Source organism: Trachemys scripta, chromosome 11 (assembly GCF_013100865.1).
Source record: "Trachemys scripta elegans isolate TJP31775 chromosome 11, CAS_Tse_1.0, whole genome shotgun sequence".
NCBI classification, from domain to species: domain Eukaryota; kingdom Metazoa; phylum Chordata; order Testudines; family Emydidae; genus Trachemys; species Trachemys scripta.
The window spans coordinates 28,461,076-28,482,006 of NC_048308.1; the positions used below are offsets into that span (position 1 = coordinate 28,461,076).

Sequence of the window (20,931 nt, forward strand, 5' to 3'; positions counted from 1 at the left end):
CTACGGGGGCTCAGCAGATTTCCTTATTTTAATAAGGTTTGTTAGCTGTGACCTGGGCTTTTACCTCCCACGCTCCTAGACTCTGAAAATAGATTGAGAATCTCTCGCTCCTCAATCCCCTTTTCTGGAAACCCGGAAAACTGGTCTTATCTCCTTTTCCCTAATCTGTCCATCCGTTTTCTTTATTATACTTTGCAAATAATATATTCAAAACAAATTGAAAATAATAGACTTCATCATAGACTCCGGGATACATCTCCACATACATTTTCCTTCCCTAACATAAGAGACTGAAGTTATCTCAATTCCCGGCACATAATACCAAAGCTTTCATTTCATTGTAAATTTTACCACATATAATATGTTGGCGCTAATCATTCTAATAGCCACATTTTAAATACATTATATTGTTTCACAATTTCTCAAATCCATGTTTTGTTTCTGTACCAATTTGCAGCCTGCACCGTTCAAAGCTATGAAACAAGAGATCTTTTCTCAGTCTCACCCTGAAATACAAGAGGCTTGGGGTCACTATAAACAGTTAAATTAGCTTTTCTAGCTTTCATTTTCTTTAAACTTTAAAAGTCGCTAAATATGTGACTGCGTCAAAACTTATTTATAGCAAGCCGGAGTCAAAGCAGACAATTCCTGTCTTATTTATTCAGATACTTTCTTCAAAGAGAACTCTAAGTGTTCTAAGCCAGGCTCCACTGATCCCTAAAATGAAAATATTTTCATGTAAACAATATTTAAACACATTTTTTAAAAAAATCTTCAGACTTCAGAAAACAACGTCTGTGGGATTGTCACCAGCGTCTGTCCCCTTTACTTCTCTCCCCATCCCAAACAGACCCCAAGAGGTACAGTACAGGATTTCGGAAATAGAATCCATAAAAGTGCCTTGCTTTTACAAAAACAATATACACGAAGATTTAAATGACTTCTATGCCATTAAAAGTAGTTGTTGAACTCAATAGAAGGACAGAGACCTCCTAAGAATAAAATCTGGACCAACCTTTCAGTTTTAAGTGTTCCTCTTGCTCCTCCTTCAGAGTTTGCAAATTCATCTCCACAAATTACTAAATAAGTGACACAGCTCATCCGTTCTCCTTTTCACTTTTTATTACTATATCGTCACAGTCAATTTTCTTTATCTGCAATGGATTTTGGTATTGGTACTTCTCGCTTAGACAGAAAGAAGACGAAATTCTATTCGTTTACATGGTTTTATTTTTGTAAACATTAAAATTGTCTTTCCTCAAAGAAAGAGTTTATCAAGAAAAAAAATTCAGCGTCTCTAACTGTCATACACCATAGAAAAAAAGGCAGTGACTTGTATAATGTGCCATACTGGAAATATACAAAGAAAAATACTACAGAATATGGCAATATTAAAAATATTACTCAAACATAAAATAATATATTAATCGACAATTTTAGACATAAAAAACAAAACAAAAAATTCAAAGTGCTCAGTAATTTCCAGGGAGTTATATATACTATAAGCACTCTGGAAACAGTCAAAAGCTGCTGCATGCAAGATTTGTTTAGCTTTAGACAACAAAATAATCAAGATATAAACTTTTTTTAATCAACATCAACAGTACATACAACACTTACAAACAAGGAATGTTGGACGGTGTTTACAAACACTATGTGCCCCTTTGTCCAAGATTTCGGTTTTGTAATACTTGTGCCCACCTATTTTACAATTGAGAAAATGTTTGAAGCTTAGATAACTACCAATCTTTATAAAATCTAACAGACTACATAGTGTCTGAAATACTATTTATAGAATATAGACATTACTGAAATAGCAAGTGCCTATAACATTATCATCCTAGAATCATCATGCTTTCCCATTTCATTGAGTTACTTAATTCTCTTTATTTGCAAACACATCTATGTTCTTTCTTTTAGAATTGGTTTTAATATTTATTCATAAATAGGCACAGAATAATTTAAAAAGCCAAACTGCATTTGATAAATTTACAAGTCTTTGCCTTCTTTAATTTCATGCCACCCACGCAACATTTAGTTTTTAGTATATATTACAGCTTTCTTTTACATCAGAAAACTTTAGTCTTTAAGAGGGTGAGACTTGTCGGTCACCTTAATACTTTGTCATCATATGAGTCTTAGCCCGGCGTTGCCAAATATGATCGTCTTTTTAATCAGAAGTCCTTCTTAATATTTTGAGCCGATAATAAAAAGCTTATACCATGGTATTTAAGTTGTCCATCATCTGAATCCTTGATGCCCCAGAGCCAAAATGCCCATTCACGTTCTGCCTTCAAGAGGTTAGCAACAGTTTTGGGGATGGGAATCTGGCACCCAAAGGTGCTGCTTTGCGCACAGGTGAATTCCCCTTCAGACAGGTCGAGTTTATTTTCTTTAAAGTTCACTTTAAGTGCATGGGAAGAGTCTTAAAAAGGTAAAGTGTCCAGAAAAAGTTTGTCGATTATTGCTGGAGGTGGCACCAAATCTTCTAGTTTCAGGTAGAAAATGCGTTGCAGCCCCTGTGTGCAAAGGGTGCGAAGTTCAGGGAGCTTCCCCAAGAGTTTGGACAAATAATTGGGGCGATTCAAACCTCCGTTATTGAAAGTCACATGGTCTTTGAGACAATTTACAATCTTGTTCTGAAGTTCTTCCACCCTCTTGGGTTCCTTTAGCCCGTGCCTCTCTGCAAAAGACAAGGATGCAGGACATCACAGGTTTGACAATGTGGATACCAGAACAGGGCAAATGGTCTGTGTAGTGATGTTGAAACACCAAACACAAGAAGGTAGAGCTGTACTGACCTGTTACCATAGCCAGGGCAGCGATGCATGAGAAGGCAGATATGTCGATGTTCATATTTTGCAAGTTGGAGGAGAATTCAACAATGGAATCAATCCATTCTCCAAAGCCACGGACACATTGCAACCTGTGCAGGACCACCCCATTGCAAAAGATAAGCTTGCCCTCCACTGGGCTGGACCTGCAATTAATACAACGGGAGGGAGGGTGGTGGAGGCAAGAAAGAGAAAAGGGGGAAAAATAAAAGATAAGCTAAACAACTAATTACGCGAAGAGCAATAAATGGAGGATTTAAGAGGCACCTAATTACCCAGGAGTTAATAAAACGCAGATCAGTGGACCATGAAAGGATTTGATTTCATAATAATCCAGAAGTTGCCTTTTGAATTTTGGACATTTACCTGTATGCTAGCCGCAGCACAAACAGTTCCAAGAAAGCGGATTCGAAGAGGAGGTCCTGGTCTGGTTTAGAAAGGTCAGTGAAACCAGGGATTTTTTCTGCCCATCCTCGGATGATCTCCATGGAGCCGGTCAAGAGATCATAAAACTGCTGGATATGCTGAGTGTCATCTCCACTCATCTGGTAGTCAGGGTTAGCCTGGAACTGGAATTTCATTTTAAAAAGCACTTAATGAGGTTCTCTAAAATATATAACCCGTGAAATTGCTAACCCCATTTCTAGTAGGGGAGCCAGGTTTTTATAACAATTAAACCTCTCTCTGACCAGTAAGGAAATTAGATGTTCCAGGGCAATTAATTCAATTAGGGATGGTGCTATGAGGTCGTTGCTTTGAATATGTAAATTGCCATTTCTATACAGACTAAACAGAGGGTCACCCTGCATTGAGAAGCGTTCACTCTTATCTACACAACACAATTAGCAAGTTAGTATTCATGCCAGTCCCAGTGTTAGCCTCCTGGAAAGCCTGGTAACCCCTTAATAAAAATTATAGCACTGGATGTATTTTAATAACCCCCCTTTCATTAGCTCCTATATTTCCGCGCAGCTGGAATAACACACAATATTCTTGCTATGCTCCTGCCTCACTCCCAGTCCAGTTTGCCCCAGGATCACTACTCAGTGCATGGACTACCAGCACTCGGGTGTGTAGAAGCTGAAAAGCAGGTGCTCAGAGTATACAGGAGTGCGTGACAATGTCACGAGAGTCCCGAAACTCTGTGGAACAAATGGGACCGACATCTGCAGCGTGTAGTGAGCGAAGGGGGGTTGGTTATAGTCTCTCTCTCTCTCTCTCTCTCTCTGCATATGGGCATGTGTGTGCGTGTTTGCAGCTATGTCTGTATGTTAATATTGTCTCCAGCTTACCCTGGAATAGTCCAGGCTGCTCATAGCCGGGTTGGAGTCGACATGGGCTCTCACCAGGGCACTGATCAGACTCACCGGGGGAGAGGGGGGAGAGGGCTCCTGGGGGCTCTTCGGTTTGGATGGTAAGCGACCCCTTCGGCCTTTTAAACTGTCTGTGCGTACCACTGCGAAAGAAAAGGATGTTCAGCGTTCCTTCCCCTCACATATAACACACGAGAGTGAAACACACAGCCCCTCCCCCCCTCCGCTAAAGGTACCTAGGCCTCTTGTGTATACATCGCCAAGGCTGCAAAGAGCTACACCCGAGAAGGGTAAAAAATGCTGCTTTATTTTATTTCTTATTCCAAGGGGATCCTATTTAAATAAAAATCTGTATGGCTCTCAGGGAATCAGAGATCATTCTCCCAGCTGAGGCCTGACACAAAGAAATTCTGGGGTGGGCGGGAGGGAACAGAAAGTATGTGTGGGGGAGGGTGTATCTGAGAGGAAAGGAGAGGGTGTATCCGTGGGTCGCTGAAGACCTACCTTCTTTGACCATGCCAACTGCAAGGCACTTTTGAAACCGACAATACTGACAGCGATTTCTGCGGCGTTTGTCAACTGGGCAGTTTTTATTTGCTAAACACACGTATTTTGCGTTTTTCTGGACAGTGCGCTACACAGAGAGAAGGAAATGACAAATTATTTGTTACTTTCCATTAAATTCTGCAGCCCCCAACTGATCAAGTTAAAGTGTCTCCATGGCTGGGATTCCCCCCTCCCCTTCCTTTTTTTTTCCAGGGCATTTAACAGAAGAAAATTGATAGCGTTAACATTTGAGCTAACCTTGCAGCTCCTAGCAGTGTTTTATATGCCAAGAGAAGGAGAAGGAGACGCTCAGTAAATACAAATCCGTGGGCATTCATATTATTTACATTCCTTGGAGACCTTCTCTATTTAAAATGATAAGATTATTCAATCAGGATGGTGAAATAAAGAGATCACTTAATTTTACCATAGGGAATTCTGTTCCACTTGGTTAGCTTAGACACGGTTCTCTGTCCTAACCAATTTCAATCTGAAGGGGAAGGCAGCTTCTAGCACATGCAAATGCCTCCTGTTCAACTCCTGCACGCAACTTCTCGCCAAGGACCTGCAGCCATTTGGGGCCGGCACCAAGGACCTCAGTGTGTCTTGGCCCATTGCAGCGGGGAGTTTTGCAAAAAACGACCTCGGGCTTAGAGGAGCACAAGGCGCTGTTATTTGCAAACATTTGCTCTCCTCTCCTGCTAGCTCCTTCTGTGGTTGCGGTTCTTCCCTCCCTCCCAGTGGGATCTGCGCCTGAGCTCTTTGGCCAGGCTGTTGCTTTGCATTTGTATGGGTGAGCGCAGGAGGGGGATCCCTTTGGAGTGTGTGAATTAACCCTTTCCCCAACCCTCCCCACGCGCTCTCAGCACCTCCAGCTCACCTTGAAGAACCCTTTGCAGCCCTCACAGGTGCGCACTCCGTAGTGCTGGCAGGCCGCGTTGTCCCCGCACACTGCACAGAGGCCCTCGTTGGATGGAGATCCCCGGGAGGGAGGGGATGGCACCTGGGTGTCCAGCAGCTGGGAAGCATGGCCAATCTGTAGCCCTGGGAAGCCCATGGATGCCTGTTTGCGGATGGGATTGGGCACTGCAAATGTCTGGCCATCGACTACATGGTGGGCCCCGGATGGCTCGGGGTTCATGGGCACGTGGAGGGGCCCGTCAAATCGCATCTGGCAGCTGGACACTGGGGTTCCTGGGGGTGATTGCTTAAATGAGAATAAGGAGAGCCTGGACACTGGCGTTTTCCTCTGCTCGATCATGTGGGTGGTGGCCACGTAATTCTGGTGGAAGTTGTGGAGGGAGCCAGGGTCGTCCCACATGGGGCTGTGCTGCACCTGGAAGCCGGGGGTGGTGGGAGTCGGGGGCGACGAAGGCTTGTAGTAAACGGAGCCTGAATGAGGCATCATCTCCTCCGACTGGGGGGGGAGGTGATTGTGTTGCTGGTAGCTGTGCATCTGAATGTCTTCCACTTTAATAGAGGACTGCTGTCCGGACAGGGGCATTTGGTACAAGCAAGGTGGCTTCACGTCGTAGCTTGTGCTGTAGTTGTCCATAAAGGTACTGAAGCTGGGGAGAGAAGTGGTGGCAGTGATTTCAGTGTTGGTGAGGTCCATGCTAAACTTGACAAACTCTGGAGTTAAGAAATCGGAGCTGTATTCTCCTGAAGAGTGGTAACTGTAGCTCTGGGAAGCTGGGCTGGCTCCTTGAGGCGATGACCCATACTGAGCCTGAACACAGGGCATGGCTGGAAATGAAACAGTGTAATATATACTCAGCCTGGTCAACTGCATACTTTCTCCCCTGCTTTGTACACCTGCTTTCTACAACACTGCGGGCCACATTAGGAAGCCGCACACACTTCTTATTGCGCAAAGAAAACGTGTTCACAGGGGAAAAAAAGAGATTACACTAAAGTACAGAGAGCTCTGATGTTTGTGAATGTTTAAAGTGCATAGTGTACCCCCAAAATGTCTTTCAGTCCCCCACAAACAGACCGAATGAGCACCAGTCGCTTTATTTCTGTGTACAATGATATTTTCAGCTAGTTCATTTGTAAAGAAACACGATGAAGTGAGTTGCACAATGTGAAGTTGTTTGGAACACATCTACGCACGTGTCTTACTTATGTTACTTGGCTTTCAGTGTGAAGTTGTTTCTTTTGAATATTAAAGAAATTAAGCTCACAAACCTTCAGCCGAGTTACAGGCGTTTTCGAGGGAATTAAAGGTGGACAGTGTCGGAATTCAATGGAGGCAAAGTTTCCAAGATTTTAGAAAATCAGTGAGGACTCCAGACTGCCCAGTACGCTCTCTGAAACAGACACAATAGACTTTATGTTCAGATTTGCTAAGGATTGATTTGAAACAAATGTATCACAAAACCATGAGCTTCTCTAGGACAAAGCTTGCCTGTTTTAGTAAGAGACATGGTGCGGCCTTTTAATAAAGAAATCAGATTTAAAATAGTTTAAGAAAAGAGCTAGTCAGAGCTAATATGAAATGTTGTCCTTATGGCATTTTGGCATATAAACTACTTCCCCCAATGAGTTATTATCGGGAAGAAAACTTACTGAAAGCAGGTTGTTATTTACATTATTATTTTTAATTATTTTGTTCTATTATGTCTACGGGGGGGATTGGTTTGATTTCTAACACCTATCCCCTCCCCAAATAACATCTGAGTCCATTTATTGAAGAATAAAAGGGGGAAGGCACATTTTTGCACCTTCCCTTGAAAGTCCCTAAAATCCAAATGTGACTTTTTAACGACAGCTCTAAAAAGGGGCATAAATGACAACAAACCACGTTAAATAAGGTAACTAGACAATCAAAGAAGCCAAAGGAGTTTTAGATGAAAGAAACCTGGTTAACAGAGGTGTAAAATGCTTTTAGTGGATGCACTGACCCAGGGAAATCTTAATTAACAATAAATGAACGCCGCCGAATATATTTTCGCTTTGTTTTGTAAATATGCACAACTAAAGTTAAAAGGGGACATGTGAAATAAACAGAACTCGCAGCTTCTTTAAGCAGGAGTGACTTTAAACCCGCACCAATACTATTTGCTTCATAGTGTGACACCTTACACATGTAATACATTACCAGTTGTACAACCACAAACTTAATATTTACCCTACCAGGTGAAACAAACCACGCTAACATCCCTAAAATCTCCAGACTTCATTGATACCACAGGCAGCGACTACGCATCTTCAATCTAACTCCAATTGATCAAAATATTCACTCCTTTCTCTTCCGCGTTCTGCTAATTAACGCCTGGCATGACAGCTTGCTCTGTTGATGGTCAGTATACACTAAGTAAATAGGGTGGGGGGGCGAAGGATCACCGCCGAAAAGAATAACTACGCTAGATGAAACAAGCAGGTAGCCTTGCAAGCCACCCCCCACACACACACACACAAGCTTATAACACGCGCACGGCAGCAATACATATCAAAGGCAACTAAGTGATAGGACACCACAGAACTCTACAGAGCTGCCTATAACACCAGCACCGCTTGCTAGCCTTGGAGATGGAGAAAGAAAAATGTTCCCAAGCAACACATACGCTGAAGAACTTTTCTCCTGCTATGTAACCGTGGAAGTTCAGGTCCCAGCTACACACGTTTACCTTAACAGCCCAACTTCGACACCCTATGTCCCCCAAACAGGTGAAAGTTACAGCAGAAAGTCAGGGGCATATTCTTGCACCAAAGTTGATTTCACGTTAGCATCTTTTACAGAACCAGATCCGAGACTCACTGAGTGATGAATTAACTGACTAACACTTTGGAAATACAGTATGGAAAAAGGTTGCATTTGAAAGCCACACACAAAATAGTTTAACGCCTCCTATTTCCATCTACCCTCCCAGCCCCCTCCACTGGAGTCCATATTGAAGATTGAGGGCATCCTGCAGATGGCTGTAAATCAACGACAAGATTAAATAGGGGAATTTTACAAAAATCAATACTCACTTGTTAGCAATGTCTTTTTCATTCATTCAACCGTCTGAACAACAGTTTCCCAAGGGCAGATCGGCGGACAAAACAACCGATGACAGAGCACTTGCTAGTTATTCTCTGTTGGGAAGTACAGTACTAGTAAAGCACAGTGCGAGCAAGCCGGACAGACTGGCCCTTCCCTCCAATGTGCCTTTGTTTATGTGGGCTCCGTATTCCACAGCCAACATGCACCTAAAGTCTCCAAGCGTCAGTGCACGTCAGTGCTGCCCGCCCAATCAGCCATCCGAGGGGCTGGATCTCTCTGCACAGTTGGCCAGTTCTTGCTTTGGTAAATTTCCGACGTGACATCACCAAGAGTGCAGATTTTAAGGTGGGAACAAGCTCCCTCGGTTCACCTTGTTACAGCTTTTCCAAAATAGGTGCAACCCCCCCCCCGCACGTACACCCCCCTAGATGTGCAAGACTGTAAACAAAGAACTAGATTCCCTCCACCCCCCACTCCGTGTCATAAACCTTAGAGGATCTCTCTGCGGCTCTCCGCACGCAGGCACACTGTATAATAACGTGTGCTGCTCTGTCTGCGTGGGGTCTGCTAAGTTGTGTGTCTATACCACAGTACGGTACGGGGATTTTTCTTGCATACGTACATACATACGGACATCGCTACTTTCATGCATTTTCTAGATACAGTTTTTTCCCCTTCTTTGTGACCCATGGAAGCATTTTCTACAGGCTAGAAATGAGGACCCCCTCTTCCCCCCCCCCAAAAAAAACAAACAGCAGCGCCTGTTAGCACCAGATTCACTCTCTCCAGGCCTGTCTGATAGAATGTTTTATTACGCGGCGCAGAGCAATCGTCACCGTATAAAATCGGAGTCCGCCGATGCCTTGAAATCATCCTTCTCTCAAAACCATACAGCTTCACGCAACAAGTTGTCCAATTGTCAGGAAGGTGGTGGGGCGGTTGGTTTACATCCCACAGCACCACTTAAAAGTGCTAATTAAAGGCCTTGGAAATAAATGTTTGTTTTGGGAGGAAAGTTCCTGTCCCGCCGCGGACACCGTTTCTTTCCGTACGCGGGGAAAGAAGAACCCGATTGTACGGAGTTATACGCATTATACTTTAACTTATGCAATGTAAAAGCATGGCTGTCAATACCTCTGTGCTCTACTGAGAGAAAAAGTGCAGAGCAAGGGTGACGGTGGGGGTGCCCTTTACTCAGACCAGGGTAATACTAGAAGCTGTCACACAGCCTTGTCTCTGCTTTGCATGCTAATCCACTGACATAGGCTCGGAGTGGGCACTCCAGCTCTCAGAAAGGAAAGGAAGGCGCGCAGAAAATGCCTGCTAAGAAGAGAAGTACTTGCCCGTACGTAACAGGAACAATTATAGGGACCCAGCAAGAGCCACACCTGCCCCCACCTCCCCTTCTGCCGGAGGAAAGCTGGCTCTCGACTTGAGGGTATGACCTGTGCTTCATGTTTTATCCCCTTTTCCTGCAGGGCATGGCCCCTTCGGAGACAGTCCGGGTGTCCCCGCCCAGCCCCTGCCCTGTGGGGTTTTAGTCACGCTCCAGAGAAGCACCTCATCTATCCTGGTTCCCCGGACGACTGCAGCATCTGACCTCCCTGTACGGGGGTTCAAAGCTCTATTCAGCTGACGGCCACGGTGCAGGGAAGCAGCTCCCTTTGGATGGCTTTATCCGCCTCTCAGCAGCGGGAAGGAGCTTGCCCTGCTACAGCCCCTCTAGCCCTCTTTGCAGCCAGGACGCGTGCCTGCGCTGGGGGCCCCCTTCCCCTTGGCCGTCACGGGAGCTATGTTTGGCAGCGCTATAAATAGCCCCGGGCGCCCCAGGCGCGCCGAGCGAGGGGAACCTGAGGCAGCCACCTTAAGCTCTACGGCGGCGGCAGCCTGGGCTAGCCGCAGACGGGGAGGGGGGGGCGGCTCATTAGCATGAACGCAGCAGCGTCAGCCGCCGCCCGTGGGCTGAAGCGAACGAAAGGGAAAAAGTGAGAGTTGGGCGGGGCGGCGCGTGACGCAAGGGGACGCCGCTATTGACGCAACCAGCCGGCTGCGCCAAAAATAGCAGCTGCTTGGCCGGCTCCCTGCTCCATTGCAGTGGCGGGAGCCGCTTATAGCCCGAGAGTGGGCGGGGCTATTTTAAGTATCCCCGGGCGGAAGCTCGCGAGCCCCCAAGGCTCGGTGCCCGCGGGCTCCCGGGTTGCCAGTGGGAGTCACTGGTTAAAAGCCACCCCAAAACGGGAAGGACCCTCGTTCAAAAGGGGCTTTCCGCAAAGTTCCTTAGGGGCTGTGTGCTTGGTACCTTAGCAATCCGAGACAGGGTGTGCTACTGGCACTAGGATACTAGCTCCTCTCTTTCACCAACAGCAGTTGGTCGGATACATGATATTGCCTCACGCACCTGCCTTGTCTCTCTGATACACTGCGACAGACATGGCTACACCAGCACTGCAAGTAACTATGAAAGAAGGAGAGGTGGGGTTTTTTTTAAGCTATGTGTCTGCCATTGTCAAAACTCTTATTTATTACAAGCTCCCCTGAGCCACTGTACTTCAAAGGAGCTCACAAGTGTATCGCACCCCCTCTCCCCCCTGTAGTGTTTTGTGTTAGCTCTTCTTAATGGCAGTGGCAACTGTGCAACGTTGCGAGTTCCCCATGATTTCTTGCAGGTAAGGATGATGATCTGTCTACTGGTTTCATGTAGCTATATTGATTCCTTATCACTCTCATTCCTAAAATACAAGAGAAGCAAGTTTCTAAGAGGACAATTACTTTCCAGAAAGACTTGGAAGGTACTGTTTTAACCCATGGGAAAAAAATTACTGAAAGTTCTCCTCACTGCTCTGTACCAAAATTACACCTCTACTTGACATCTTTGGGTCTTCTTTTTGCCTCTGGAAGGGATAGCAGTAGTTGTGACAAAATGGGCTTCAGCTACTCCTATGCTAAGTAGGAATCCTGATGTCCAACAGCCACATGTGTTAACACACGCACACAGCGTGTGAAGAAGTTTAAACCACCACCAAAGTGGTGGAAGTACAGCAGCAGCAGTCCAATCAGAACCATCAGCCACTGCAGTTCAGGGATCCCACCAGTAGGAGGCTAGACTTCACAATCAATACAAAACTGCACCTAGACAACCTGGGCAGTGGTGGGGTAGTTGTGTTGGGCGCAGGATATTAAAGATACAAGGTAGATAAAGGAGTATCATTTACTGGACCAGTTTCTGCTGGTGAGATAGACAAACATTTGAGAAGCCCGGTGTAAGCGCAAATGCTTGTCCCTCTCACCAGCAGAAGTTGGTCCAATAAACGATATTACCTCACCCACCTTGTCTCCCTAGTACAGAATGGCATATGGATCTGAAACAGCAGCATAGAAACCATCACTATAACAACTTGTGTATTGCTTCAAGCCTTTAAATCATTTCTAAATAAATTGGCATGGTGCTCTCTCTATTTTGGGACAGATTCCTAGAATCTAACTCCTCAGAAGGAAGAGTTTTTATGTCCACATAAATGCCATCTGAAGTAGTGGCTTTTTAATCACCTAACAAAATTCAAATCAGGTTTGGAAAACCAAAGACATATTTTTTAAAACAATAAAATAACAAGAGGATTCCTGACTGTAGAAAGTATGTGTGTGTACACGTACGTACACCCACACCCAGTTGAGCAATATCTATAAACAGTAAAACAATGGGCTAAATGTAAGTGATTTCCCCATGCTAAAAATGACTCCAGCTGTTCAAAATGGTGTATACCGAGGAACCATGATGTGGCAGTTTGACAGGAAGTACAGTCTTTTTTTAGGCCCAAAGCCTAATGACTAACCTTATAAAGATTTTTAGTCAAATGGGAAGACTTCATACAGTTCTTAAAAAACACTGTATCTGTATTTCTAAATATTATTCCATTGCTGCCATCTTCTTGAAAAAAATACAGAGGGGAATAAAAATATGAAAATTATTGGCCTTTGTCCTTTTAAAATAAATGAAAAGTTCTACAGAGCCTAAGCAAAATTAAAAGCTTTGATTTTCAAAAATAGCAAATATGTTTTTAAGAAGAATAGACTGATGGCAGTGATGTTTTCACTGTGTCTTTTCTCCTCAGACCAATAACATTTCAACAATGAGGGTTGTTTTTTGTTGACACTGTTCCCTCCCTCCTCTAAATCCACAATGTATGCCATCTTTTAAAAAATTAAAGTAACATTTTTAGAATAATAGATCAGTGGTCTTATTGCTCTGATAACTTTGAAAATTTGACCATGAAAATAAGCAAAAGACCAGTAGTTATATGTGCATTTTTATAATAATTATATACCACTGTGTTAAAAATCTAAAAAGAAAGGCCACTCTAGGGAACTCAATTATAATATTTTATTGTATATATTTCACATAATCTGTATATACATTTAAAATACATCACAATTTAGAAATTAAACTGTAACCAGGGAACTTTTAATTAAATGGTTAATAAAGGTTTGCATGAAATAGTATTTTCCCTCATCTCAAAAACGTATGAAACACTGTATATGCATTACCCTATTGATGTCAATGGTAAAACTCCCTGTGACTTCAGTGGGATCAATGACAGGAACAGAATTCTGAAAAAAGCAAAAACTTAATTCACGGAGTAAAGTTACATAGAGTGAAAGTAAGAGCACTACCTTTTCATTAAAACCACTTTAGGAATCTGTTTTAAAAGGCAACATAACAATCACTTTAAACAGTGTAGTGATGTACCACACTTGGAGTTAGGAGCAAAGAGAGGTAGCTTGACTTTGGCAGTAGTTTCATAATAAAAATTTGTCCCATATATTGAATTCTTGAGAGAATGCGACTTCTGAGAATTGCTGTGTGTCTTCAAATTGAGTTTTCTGCTGCAATCAAGTCTGTATATTTAAAAACAAACAAAAAAAAAACCACACAAATCAGTTTATTTCATTGTTTTTCACTGACAGTTTAAGAATAAGGAAAGTTGGTATTTCTGTAATATGTATGATCCAGATCTTTGGCAATTTGCATGCAATTTTCTTTTCTGCCTTGTTTTTGACTTGTTGAAAACGATTATATTCTTCTATTATGAATGTAAATAGACTAAAACTAACAAAAATTGACTTAGGAAAAAAAAACATCTTTAGGATTATATGTAAATATAATCAGTTTAGAATGAACTGAACAAAAAGAACTTTACAGAGAAATATTTTAAAAGAACCCCCCCTATTTTTAATGCATACAATAGACATTCTTTCAGAGTAGCAGCCGTGTTAGTCTGTATCCGCAAAAAGAACAGGAGTACTTGTGCATTCTAACGCATCTAAAATATTAAGAGGATATTTACATACAAGTCCAAAATTACTCATAAACATGCAATCTGTATCAATCAATAATTATTCCATTATACTGTGTCTAAACTGAGAATGCTTTCAATTTAAGAGTTAAAAATATTTTTATATTACATATTGTAAATATGGCACCTGACATATGAACATGAGGCCCAAACTGCTTGCTTTACCTCAGATATCTAGTCCCACTGAAATAAAGGGAAATAATGCAAATAAGTTTCATAGCATGTGATTTAAGTTCTTAACTATAGATTTGTTGAGTAAGTCTCACTGAAACCCTGTGTTATGGTAAAGTGACCACAAGTAAAGTAAGTGAAAATTCACATGTACAACAATATTTTAAGTTTCATCTTCAGAATCTCTTTCTAAAACATGTTTGCTTTTTCTAATGATCCTTTATTTCAACAGATATCCATTAAATAGTTGAAAATTCCAACTTGAAATAAAATATAGGATTTAGTTATTCTCACCTGAAATTATAACCGGTTTACTGTAGTTCAATCTCACTTATGTTCAGCAGAATAACCTTAGACTACTTCAGTAGGCCAATCTGCCATTTGAATGAAAGTCCCATTGAATTACAAAACTAAAAGTATGACTAGTTTGTAATACGATGAATAGTGTATATTTCAATGGTTAGCCCACACCATAGTTTTAAGAGAAATAACGTATAGCGAAGACCCTTATCATGATAAAGTAATACATCTAATTATCATATCCTTAGAATAGATGTAATATAAATTTCATTGCTCACTTAAAAGTTCTAAAGTTAACAGCATAAACTTGAAGTTGAGTAATTAAGTAATCCTTATATAGACACTTATTAAAGTATTTATACATATTATCTTAAATCTACATCTATCATTTTGCCAATTAAAATTAGGACTTTAATTGCAATTAAGTAATTTAATTGCCAATTGAACAGCAAAATTGCTAAGTGACTAATTTTAATGCCTATTTTAATTACCAATCATGACTGGGGAGGGAGCTAATCAAGCAGTATCAGAGTAATGATGTGAAAAAAGGGAGAACAAACATTCAAGACTACATGCTTTAAAAAAGAACCTTACATTAAATAAATGCAAACACAATTTTATAAAATATAGTGAAATGCTGTATTTTGGTATCTAAATACAAGAACACAATTAAAACAACTGTCAATCTGATAAAGTATTAAATAGGAAGTGCACTTTTACATTATATATTTACATGATAGTCCCACTAAAACGGGATAAACTAAAAACTGTATATCAATGTGAGATTGTCTATACATGCTTGTAACTTAATAGATTGAACCGTTTTAGAAGAGGTGTACTGGTCACTTTCATTTTAAAAAGTCACTTTTTATTACTAAAGATGGGAGACAATCTCTCCACCATTATACACAAAGAAGTACTATAGTACTACTATACAAATCAGACGCACACTTTCAAATGTGGGGAGCAGCATAATGTTGATTTTCTCTAAAGTTTGTCACATATTGCTATAGCTCTTACATCAAAATGAGAAGCAAAAGTGCAAAATATTTTAATACATCAGAGTGAACAATAAACAGCTGTGGTTGTAATGCAATCAGAATTACGCTATGAGGAAATTAATGCATTTAGGATCCACAATATGTGATGTTTGAATTTTTTCAAATTCCCTCTCCTTTCCTTCCCCAGATGAAGTATATGCACCATTATGTAATCAATGTTCCAGTCAGTTGGCAATTTAAGAGATAAGAATGTGAATAATGAATCCTTGTTGGCATTGAAGTCCAAATTTTAGAAGGCCCATATCTAAACAAATACTTTAAAATCCAATGTTTTACCAATCACTAACAATGTGATTCCCTCTCCAGGTCATTAGAATAATGGTGACAGGTTCAAATGCAGTTCAATCCTTCTATAGGGCTAATTTTGGCAATCAGCCACATAGACCTTGACTCCACAGTCCTTACTCAGCCAAAGCTCCCCTCTGACTTTAATGAGGACCTTTATCTGAGTTTAGGACTACAGGATTAAGTTAAAATTATAATGGATGTTACCTAGGACTTTAAAACAGTAATTCTACACAAGTCATTTGTGGGAGTGGGACATGCATGAACAGAATCAGTTCATAGAGAACAAAACAAACAAACAAACAAACAAATCCACAGAACTAATGCCTGTAGAAGAGGTTTGCATTTTTTAAAAGTGAAAATGAGTAAAAACAAAAATCATAGAGACTCATAGAAATGTAGGTCCCCTCAAAGGGACCTTTATAATTCTGTGCAGTTTTATTTGTTTGTTTTTAAAAGTTCTCAATCAGGCAGAGTTGTATAAGGAAGACAGTAGTTGTATAAGGAACACAATAACTGATTAAATCACAACACAGTGACACTTGCCCCCTATGTACTTGCCACAATATTCATCCATTGGAAATCCTGTTAAATACAAGAAGCATTAACAGAATACCATTTTTTTCTAAGCATGTTCTGATCAAAATGTTTTTTTGTTTGTTTGTTTGTTTTAAGTCAAACGAGTTATTTTATGTGGTTTGATAATCTTGGCTCTACAGCATTTTTTATCCTTGTTGGCAAAATGGCAATAACTCATTGTGCCTAACATGATAAGTTATTTCATATGTGGGCAACTCAAACTTTGCCTACACATATTTAGATGGAAAGGCTTCTGTAATTATGTACTAGGAATAGGGGCTCAATTCTACTCTTTGTGCAGCCAATGGAAAAAGAATGGTGCCAGTATACTGAGAGAAAGAGTCTAGTTTTCTGTTGAGAAAAGGAAATAACTTCATGTAACACAGAATTTTTTCACATGATACATACACACCTCCAAACATATGGTATATTAATTAAAATATGATCACATATCCTGTTTATGGTATATCTATTTTGGGGAGCATAAAACATCATTTTCTATTAGCTGACCAAATTGTTCTTACTAATGTATCAGGTTTATCCCATAATAGAAAGATATATAGTAATATTTATTATTAGTCTTACAATACCACCTAGAGGCCAGAGCTCTGTTGTTCTAAGCATTGTATAAACATATAGCAAAGAGACAGTCCCTGCCCCAAGGAACTTGCAATCTATATTGGTTACCTGTGTATAGAGTAATTTAATTTAAGATTTAAAAATATCAGTGACAGACTCAAAATGGTTATGTGACGGATTATAAAATCTCTTTCCTTCTTTTATTGTATTAATTTATTTCCATCTTGAATGACATATCAGAGGGAAAGAATACAATACATTAATTAATGTAAAAGTGCCTTTGAAAAATTAACTCAGAGTTTTTCAAAGGCACTTTTACATTAATTAATGTATTGTATTCTTTCCCTCTGATATGTCATTCAAGATGGAAATAAATTAATACAATAAAAGAAGGAAAGAGATTTCTAATCCGTCACATAACCATTTTGAGTCTGTCACTGATATTTTTTAATCTTAAATTATTCTATTTATACACAGGTAACCAACCATTTATAAATAAATACTCTAGAGGTTCAGGTAGGCAGGTCCTTTAGAGTCTGCTCACACTTCAAAACACTGCAACTGTGACACTAAAATAGAACACTAGAGGCTTTGTAAATTCTCTAAGGGACCAATCCAACAGCCACTGGAGGCAATAGGAGGCTTTCCATTTATTTATTTGGGGGTTGGTTTGGGACCTAAGTATTTTACATCCAAGATATATGTAACACTCAAAGTATAAGATAAACAAATGAAAGGGTACACATACCCGTTCCAGTTAGAATTGTTAGCTACTTAATTTTTCTGCAAGTGCAATTCCTGCCAAAAAGTTTTAATCAATCATACTGAAGTCAAAAACTTTAGGTCATAAAAAGATAAATGTGGTCCCTGATGTAAACCTGTTTGAAGTTACTGAGAAGCAACAAATTTATCAGGATCTTTTTCCCTAGTTTTTTTGGAGAATCCTAATATTTAGTTCTATAGCACCTCTCCTTTCTTCCCCATTCCTGGTCCATACTAGCACGCTGTACAAGTGTGGATAGTTTTAGATATTGGAATGTTTATAAATAATAATGTTTTATACTTTCAAATGTTTTGAGAGATACATGTAGGCAATTTTACTGAAGACTGTGGAAGCTGTGGTTGTCCATTTTTATTGTGGACATGTTTTTATTGGGGCACGCTTCACTGTCTGAATAATTTGACAGCTGTCAAGATCCTAACATGCAAATGTTTATAGTATTTGAAATCTAGTCCCATTTGGCCACATTCTTATTATAAAAACTGTGAGTTCCATTTACTGTCTTATTGTTATATAGCATCAGGTCAAGGAATATAAATCGTACCAAGCAATTCATCTTCCTGTTCAGAGAGTCATTAAATTTCTCCCAGAACATATTTGATTGATACTCTTGGAGGTGAAAGGCTAAACGGACCATATGGCAACATGTTGCATTCCATATGTTATCTGCCCATCCGTGCTTAAGCTGCCATTAGCAACATCTGCACCCAGCAGAAATCCAGCTGTGCAGAAAACTATTGATGGAATTGTACTTGTGTAAAAAAAAGCCTAGCTTAACGCCATTAAATCGAGACAGGCAGGCAGCCTGCCAGGGCGACAGAAACCTCGGTTAAGTTAAATTAGGCAAAAGCTTTATTGGAGTTTAATTTTCAACTTTAAATTCGCGGGGCTGTTTCGAGAAAAAGCAGTTACGCTTGGCTGGAAGGCCGGGTCCTACCTTCGCTCCTTTACTGGGGAAGCAGACAGGGCAGTCATCCACCCCACCCCACGATTGCTACTTTATGGGACTGCAGCTGGACTCTCTCGGAAGCCCCGCACTGGTGGAGTGGGCGTGTGGGGACAACAGAGAGTTAGGCAGCTGAAGGAGCATCGTTACACGTCCACAGCCCCGGGCAGCGCCTACGGGGGGGGGGAAAGGGGAGAAGCCTCCCTTTCTCCGGGGGGGGAGGGGAGGATGCTATGAGCCGAAGTTTCTGTGTGTTGCTTGCAGGACTGGTCCCCCATAAAGCGGCGCGCGCACCCCTCCCCCCGCACCTGCCTGTGACATTACCTGGCTCCTCTCTTGCCTGCGCTGTCCGCCGCGCGTCCCTCCCATCCGCGCCGTGCCCCGGCCGCGCTCCCCAGGCTCAGCCCGGGCGCCGCCAGAGGAGGGGAGGCAGGACACGGCCAGGCGCGTCCCGGGGGCGGCGCTAGCAGCAGCGCCCGGCCCCCACTTGCCGCAGCCGGGGCCAGGAGGAGGCCAAAGCGGGGGCTGCGGCGGGGCGCTCGCTCCTCCGCGCCCCGTTCCCAGCGCCACCCAGAGCCCCACTGTCACCGCCACAAGCCCAGCGGTAGCGGACAAGAGCGTCAGCTCCCCCGTCAGCAGCGCCGCTCTCCGTGACGGCAGCGCTGCCGGATAAATAGCCCGACCCAGGCGCGGCAGGTGGGGAGATTTTCCACTGACGCCGGTGCGGAGATAGGAAACAATGGCTGGGTCAGGCGCGCTCCCCGCACGCACAGTGGGGGCCGGGCACGGAGGAGCCTCCTGCGGCTGCGGCCTGGCTCCCGGCCAGCCCGGCGCAGGGCTTCCCCCGGCGGCAGCAGGCTGGCACAGAGCTCCACCCCCAGCCTGCGCAGCTCGGGCTCTGCCCCGCCTGTGACCCCAGAGGCCTCTCTGGAGAACCCGGCATTACCCCCGTGCGACGGAAATCCCGCTCCGCCCCCACGTCTGCTCACCTCCCCTTTCCAATAGGAGACGAGCAAAGTTGCCGCAGAACTTCTCCCCCCTGGCGCTCCTTGCTCGCGGCGGCTGAGCTCGGCCGGGGAGGCCACGCGCGCTGCCGCTCCTAGCAGCGGCCCTGTGCTGCGATGTTTCGGTGAAAACACCGCAAGGGGAACTTCTAAACCCAAACCGCTTATTAAGCGAAAACCATTTCTAGGAATCCTGGGTTTTGTAAAATCTTTTCACAAGGCCGAGGTGTTGGGTCTCAGCTCCCCCCCAGCAAAGTTCCTTTAATAACCACACAAGATGAGTCCTTCCCATGAAAATTCACTGGCCTCTTCTTCCTGGGGTTTCTTTACTTTGTAAAGTTTATCATGATTCATGATCAAGTAGAACTGGCATAAATGATTGTTTGAAAACAGAAGTTAGTGCATATTCAGTAATAGTTCATGCTTTGTAGAGCACTTTCCAATTCTGTGGCACGCAGAATGCTTTATAAACATTGATGAAGAAGCCTGATAACAAACCTGGGGGGTAGGCATCATCTTTGTTTTAACAGGGGGAAACGGAGGCTCAGAGAGATTAAGGTTTACATTTTCAGGAGTGCTTAAGTAACTTGCTGAATGAGGGCCTCTCTCTTTCCCCCTCTCCTTCTCACTGGGCCCTGTCTTGACAGGCAAAAAAGGATTTTTAAATTGTTAGCTCATCAAGTTAGTTTAACACACATTGAAAAGCCCAGTCAATATGCAGGCTAACAAGTCTGAAGCCCATCTAACAGCTTTAAACACTTTATCTTGCATCTTGAGGGTTTTTTTCAATTTTATTGATCTAACAGGATTGGAAAACACACCATCAAGACCTGGCTCCTTGTGCTGGTGTTCTACTTAACACATTTGATAAATTTAAATTATAGATCACACACCTAACTTTAGTTATGAAAACTTTGCCATACTTTTCATCATAGGTCCAAATATACAAAAAGCAGGTACCATATCAATAAGCACTGTACTTGGAGCTCCCTTTTATAGGAGTGTTTTTCCCAGTATGGTCTCTACTGGCAGCTGGCCCTTTAAATCTGAGAAAGCTAGCTAGCTGACGACTTGAGGGAGTCATTTAGCAGTTTTTCTGCTAAAGGTTACAGCTCTGTGCCTTTTAAGCTTGGTTTACACTTCAACATTATATGGCATAGCTACATCAATCAGAGGTGTGAAAAAACCAC

The 20,931-nt window shown here is 42.3% G+C and overlaps 1 protein-coding gene across 4 annotated transcripts; it reads right to left on the reverse strand.

Annotated features, from left to right (window-relative positions):
- Positions 1–1,114: 1,114 nt before the first annotated feature.
- On the reverse strand, positions 1,115–19,601 carry NR4A2 (nuclear receptor subfamily 4 group A member 2). Of its 4 annotated transcripts, none has more exons than XM_034786208.1 (8): positions 19,062–19,601; positions 6,884–7,005; positions 5,574–6,439; positions 4,652–4,781; positions 4,127–4,290; positions 3,201–3,403; positions 2,802–2,980; positions 1,115–2,683 (listed from the first exon to the last, which is right to left on the reverse strand). In XM_034786208.1, exons 3-8 carry the CDS (start codon positions 6,435–6,437, stop codon positions 2,427–2,429), a joined length of 1,797 nt encoding a protein of 598 aa, XP_034642099.1. In that variant the 5' UTR covers positions 6,438–6,439; positions 6,884–7,005; positions 19,062–19,601; the 3' UTR covers positions 1,115–2,426. The 4 variants fall into 4 exon arrangements, with proteins under 4 accessions (XP_034642099.1, XP_034642101.1, XP_034642100.1 ...); XM_034786210.1 differs by lacking the exon at positions 19,062–19,601 and adding an exon at positions 8,672–9,058 and having other exon boundaries at positions 5,574–6,261; XM_034786209.1 differs by lacking the exon at positions 19,062–19,601 and adding an exon at positions 8,672–9,058 and having other exon boundaries at positions 4,202–4,290.
- Positions 19,602–20,931: the final 1,330 nt, after the last annotated feature.

Bases quoted from the DNA above. Each gene is read 5' to 3' on its own strand.
- NR4A2 (XM_034786208.1), bottom strand. From the start codon at position 6,437: ATGCCCTGTGTTCAGGCTCAGTATGGGTCATCGCCTCAAGGAGCCAGC. The intron at 4,291-4,651 runs GTAGGTCTTCAG...TTTCTTTCGCAG, and splicing joins AGTTGGCATGGTCAAAGAAG to TGGTACGCACAGACAGTTTA. The intron at 3,404-4,126 runs GTAAGCTGGAGA...ATGAAATTCCAG, and splicing joins GCAGCCTGGACTATTCCAGG to TTCCAGGCTAACCCTGACTA.